A 6,129-nucleotide genomic window follows, 5' to 3' on the forward strand; every position below is an offset into this window, starting at 1 on the left:
AATAATTAATTATCATTAAGATTTTTACTTTCTTTATTTTTTTTATTTTATATTTCAAACTCACCGTGTGTAACAAAAATGTTATTGTCAAAATAAACAGTTAATAAATCAAGATAACGAATCTCCGATGTATTTATACGAACAAAAAGCGTGACCAATTATTACAATAAATGCATGGCTATTATTGCTGTTACTGCGGCAAATAAACATCACATTACAAGTAATTTTGGTTTGAATAAAAAACGACTTACCAAAAATTAAATTTGTGTGTAATTTCGGCAATTACTGCTGTTTAATGGTTTTATTTTTTTGAAAAACGTTTGGAAATTGAGGCTACTCACCGATAATTTACCTTTGATCAAGTATCATTCTTTCGGCAGCTTTTCGCGTTTGGTGTGATAAGAAACGTAGCGATTGGCAAAAATCCATTGAATGCATGATTGCGAGGGTGGCTCGAGAAGAGGTCACGGTCTTTCGTAGAATCGTACCGAAAGAATTCCCTTTCAAAGTGAGGAAAGTATTGTACTGTCAGTGAGTTTGAAATTTTTCGTTGTGATTATAATAACAAGACCGCCTGCTCAATTATTTGGAGATTTCGCTTCGTCTTTTCCCCCGAATATAAATTTATCGACACAAAACATTTACATAGGGAAATAATAACAGCAACGTCTAACAAAGTCAAATTAAAGTCACTGTAAGATCATTAAGTCCTAAATTATCTCCATTGTAAGCTCCGAGATCTCTCCATGAATTACTTACACGTTGCCTTAAAATTCATTCGTAAGAAACGCGCCACTGCGCCTTATTTACATTATATACGTGCTTTATTTACATTTTCGGAAATGTAACCCTTACAATGTGTTCAACACGTGTACCTAACTTTTTATTATCCCGCTTTGTATCATGTAACGGTGATGTGTAAAAAGGGTCGGAACTCTGATTTTTTCGAACGAGAATTATAAATCAAATTCGATAATCTGTGGATAAAGCTGGAACAAAGCTAAAATTAAAGGGTCAGAATCGGAAGAGAATGAATCAACTTGAAAAATTGCTCCGATCACACGACCAAAGCTCAATCACAAAACAATCATTTGAAAGTAATTCGCAGGCTAAATAGCTCATTACTCCTCTTAATTACCTGTAAATTACGAATTTGCGCTTTCGCAAGTTTAAAACAGTGGGTAATTCGAACGTAATAAATTACCTTTGCATTATGTTCTTTTTTATGAGCTAATTACATTTAACGCCGGCGATTTAGCATAAAAGAGCGGCTTTTCCGAACTTGGACCAGATAAGAGGTTGATATTCGATTAATTCACCAGAATCGTCCAATAAATGTCCTTTTAATGGGATTTTATCGATGGGTATTTTATACGCCGGTTAGTGTTCGGTCATTACCATGATGTCACAAATTGAAATTGATTGACGAAGTGTCATGTGTGAATTAACTTTCGCTATTCACATTTTTTCGGTAAATTTTATCAACCGCAATCGGCAAAAAAATCATTAGCATAATGCTTTGCAAATAGTACTTTATTAAATTAAATACCTGTATGGATATAAACATGTTCGTGTTGTACATTAATTAAAGAAAATGACAGATAAGTGGACAAATAAAAGATTTATATTTATTTTCTTGCAATTCTGAGAAAATTGCGAAAAAGATAATTAATCTTGACATTTCGTGACGTGTCTTCTAGACCAATTAAAAATATTTTACTAGCTGAAGTATTTTTCAACGTCTAGGTCGTACCGATTTGTACATTTTCGAGATCCGGAGTCCGGAGTGAATTATCACCACAAACAAAGCATGTGGGAAGTAGTAAACAAAGATAGTGATCATTGCTTGATCACCTATTAAGATAAGTTATCCAAGAAGAACTGGTTTTACAGCAATAACTCGCAGCTTGCAACTTACATAATCATTAGGGCCTATAAAATATGCATTAACCAACAAAACTATCCCAATGATTTATTTTTATTGCCCAAAATACGAGATTTATTCACTGTGTCCCATATTTGCTACATTTATACTTTTGGAAGCAGAGACTTTCAATTAAAGTATGCACCTACAAAGTCTTTTAAAAGGACAAGTGACAGGAATTGAATTTTTAAGCTAAATAGGAAATAAAAGTGACGCCTCATAACTCAGTTTTAAAATAAAATTTATCAAACTTAATGAATCGGACAGAAATCATAATTGATTAAGACAAACTTTTACATGTTTTAAATTAATTCCAGACGTATTTTCCAACAAATTATAATGAATGATTTTTAATTTAGAAGCGAAAAATCTTGTAGAATATTTTGTAAATATCCAATGTCACTCGTTAATTTCGTTGCTTAGTCTTGGAACAATGTGGAATTTTCACACATCAATGTCTGAATTAATTCACAAATCGATAAAATATTAATTTCTTTACTACAAAACAAATATTGATCTTAATGTGCATTTGCTTCTATTGTTATAGTACCATATTGAATTAGAACACTTTACTACCTACTTATTTTAATTATCATTGTATACGCATAATCGTGATATATTTCCCCAATTTTATAACTTGTGCTCAGTTAATAAAATATGTTTAATTTATTTAAAACGTTATGTTTAGAGTTGATTTCCTTAGAGAAATATATTCCAAGGATGCATTTATTTTTTCCAAGTGTGATAATCATGGAACCGTTGACGGCACTTTTAGAAAGGGAATTAAAAATATTTTCCAAACAAAAAATTGTAATTGTTTTTTTAATTTATTCAATTTATTTTGCATAAAAGTTAAAGTAAGAATCTAAATAACCAATAAAATGGAGATATTTGTTAGAACCATCAAGCTTTTATTTCATTTTATCACTTTGTTTTGTCTCATTTTCTTTCTCAATGTCTTCCACATAAACTCACTGAACATTGACTCGGCAATATTATTCACAGTGGAAAAATTAAACAAAATCAATGATTCCACGTTGGGAGAGAGAAATACTTGCCCTTTGCCCCTTTACTGTTACAGCAAACAATTGTTTCAAGTTATTAAAATAATAATGGCTACACTAGATTCAATCATGTATAAAAATATTTTCAAAACTCGAGATAGTAATTGATCAGTGTGAATCTGTCACCAGTATTGTTACAGAGGGAGAAATAAATTTCATTTGGATGCAAAAACCGGTGCTAAAATCAGGCTTTTTCAGGCAAAAATGTAATTAATTAATAACCGGCAACCGATATTAAATTAATATGAGCCACGTCTGGTTGTGACGAATCTAAATAAATGCAATGAAATATTAAAGTAAGCCCACGTATAGTCGGGGTTGCTGAAACAGTGAATGACAGGATATAAATTAAATAATTGTAAAAAATTAATGACGCAATTAGGAATAGTTTACTTTTAGTTTCAATAAATAACTCCTTGGAGAAGGCACTTTTATTTGTCACATTAAAATAACTAGATGTGGAAATGTCCTGAAGGATTTTACCGGAAAAAAGTGAAAGGAAAATTGGAATAAATTCAGAATAAATGTTTTACTTTCATTTTAAAGAACAACAAAGGTAATAGAAGTTACGACCAAGGTCAGAATATTTTCCATAAGAAAACCATTGGGATGTTTTATCCAGGCTTCCAGAGAGGGAATGAGATTCATGAAGTTTTCATTTAAAATAATATTTCCTTAAATTTTTTGTTTAAAATGTGGGTGTTGGGGAGAGAGTAATGTTCCGAAGTCGAGGGTGGCAAATTCGTCTCGGAATCACTTACCGGGCTTATCGAGGTCGTTGGGGGTGGAAGTATCCTCTAGCCCGTTGAAGATGGGAGACACCTGAGGCGCGGTCACCAAATAGATGGCAAGGATTCTCCAAATCAACCCCATGAACACTATCATTTCCTTACATCTCAACACTGAAATATCTCACAACACCACACAGGACCCGGCACAACGCTTTATAATCCTGCACCGTTTGGCCACAAAATCTCGCAATTCATCGTAAAGAATCAGCACGAGTTGCAAAGTTTGAAAGCTTCGTCCTTTGAGGGGTTATGTTTGCGGGCATGGCATATTATCCTTGCGGCTTTCCGGGCCTTCGACGCCGTTCGAAACGATCTCTTTCGCGGTCATCGCTGTACTGAGAGCGTCTATCAGGTTCTGCTCTAACTGCGCTGCTCTTCTACCTTGCTGGCAGTTCGCGCTGGTGGAGGCTCTGTTCCGCATCTTTCCAACCCTTCGTTCTGAGCTGCCGATTTTACTTTGCTTACGTATGTATTACAGGAACACGGAATCTTTGTGGCCCGAATTGCTACAGTTAAAACGTCAATACGAGGCTAATAAACACCGGAAAATTATTCGATACGCTCCGGGAAAGTTTCAAGATTCGGGTTTTTGATCGATACCGACTTCCGGATGCACCTTAGCACCATATTTTCCTTTTCTGTAATTGGAGGCATGGTCAACGGAGCGATAAAACCGGATTTTAGTCCGGAGTTGAATTTATTTCCAGTGTTTTATTATTTATGTGGACACAGCTAAGGGACACGTCAATAGTTGGCTGGACACGTCGCTACAACCTGACATTTTAATACCATCTTATTTACCCGTTCACTGGACTATTATTTATTATTAACAGACAATCATTAAACCATTTTCTAAAATTTACAGTGGCTTTGTTAAATGCATTTTTGCCGAAAATAAATATAAAATTTCTGTTTGTTTTTAATATTTTTAATTAAAATCTACGTTTATAATTACACAAATATTATTATTTGTACTGTTCTGTTTAATATTCATGTAAAAACTCAAATATGGAGGCTACTGGGCCATCTGCAAATAGAGTGTTTGATTGTGGAGGTCAATATTCATCAGATTTTTGGTGATAACGTGCAAGTCTTTGTTTTTCAACTTTACCCAAATAAAATTAATAAGAGTTGCACGGTGAACGTCCTTACAGCTAGTTAATTACTGTTCTCTTTTTAAGAACTACTTCGTCAAAAATGCTTAATGAAAGTGAAATTACAGGCTTGAGCACCATCAACGAGCCTCTCTACCAGTTTTTCACAAAAATGCGTCCGAGTAGTGCGGGTCTCTTTGTGAAAACAATTTTAATTTGCACGAGAAAATGCAAAAAGACTGAGTCGAGTTCGCTCTTTGAATTTTTAATTTTATTGTCTGCATTTTGTTGACTTTATTTTATTGAAAGTTATGCGGCTGTCTTTTACGACTCTGCTTGATGTCTTCTTACCACTAAGATGGTTTTAAATGTAATCAAATTATACCATAGTAAAGTGTTTATGAATAATAAACAGCTGAAATGCACAGCGATTTAAAATTTAAATTAAGTTTTAATCAATATGTTAGTAGTTTGTGTGTGTAGTTGTATGAAATAATTAAACGAGCTTTGATTCGTCACAAACATTTTTTCAAGATGAAACCGTGATAATTTTGAAATTCACAGGAAAATGGACAAAGTAATTAAACAGAGTGTGGCTTATTCTAAAAAAAAATTACATTGTTATTTGATTTGGGAATAGTGCCAGTTCAAGGATTTTTCAAAAACAGATTTCAAAGGCTATTGTAACATTTTTATCTTCTAGTACATGAAATATTTGACAATATCCAGGCTTTCAGTGTGTTCCTTTAATAAAATTTCTTGAATCATGTGTTGTGTAGGTAGTCGGTTCGGCCTCCATAAATGTAAATAAATGCCATCACAAGAGCTTAGAAATTATTTACATATCTTTAAAATATGCAAATTCATACATAAAAAATGCAGAGAAATATTGATTTTATTGAATCTAATGAACTCTTACGGTCAGCTTAGAAGCAAGTAATACTAAGCAGGTAATATTTATTATATTTGTGGTGTGAAAATACTCATTAATATTTATCGACCTTTAGCCTTCGTATGGTTAAAGTGCAAGAAATGTGTTTACGGCAAATGTTAAAAGTACTGCAAAAGGTTTTTAACGACTGCTATAATCCAAGGTTGTTTTAAAATCCATGCAAATTTTCTTGACCACAAGCAATTTATAATATATGATTAGTCAAATGTGAATATTTTTGATGATTTTATGGGAGAAAAAACATCATTCATCATTGTTACATCAATCTGAAATGTACCAGTGGGTTGATTACAAACAAATGTGA

The 6,129-nt window shown here is 33.0% G+C and overlaps 1 protein-coding gene across 1 annotated transcript in view; it reads right to left on the reverse strand.

The window, feature by feature from the left end:
* side-IV (sidestep IV) overlaps window positions 1-4,140 on the reverse strand; it is a 92,804-nt gene extending 88,664 nt beyond the window's left edge. The window contains exon 1 of the mRNA XM_008201551.3: window positions 3,750-4,140. Coding sequence (XP_008199773.1) covers window positions 3,750-3,873 — 124 coding nt within the window. The 5' untranslated portion in view covers window positions 3,874-4,140. The remainder of the gene's footprint in view (window positions 1-3,749) is intronic.
* Between the last annotated feature and the right edge of the window lie 1,989 nt (window positions 4,141-6,129).

Source organism: Tribolium castaneum, chromosome 3 (genome assembly GCF_031307605.1).
Source record: "Tribolium castaneum strain GA2 chromosome 3, icTriCast1.1, whole genome shotgun sequence".
NCBI lineage: Eukaryota > Metazoa > Arthropoda > Insecta > Coleoptera > Tenebrionidae > Tribolium > Tribolium castaneum.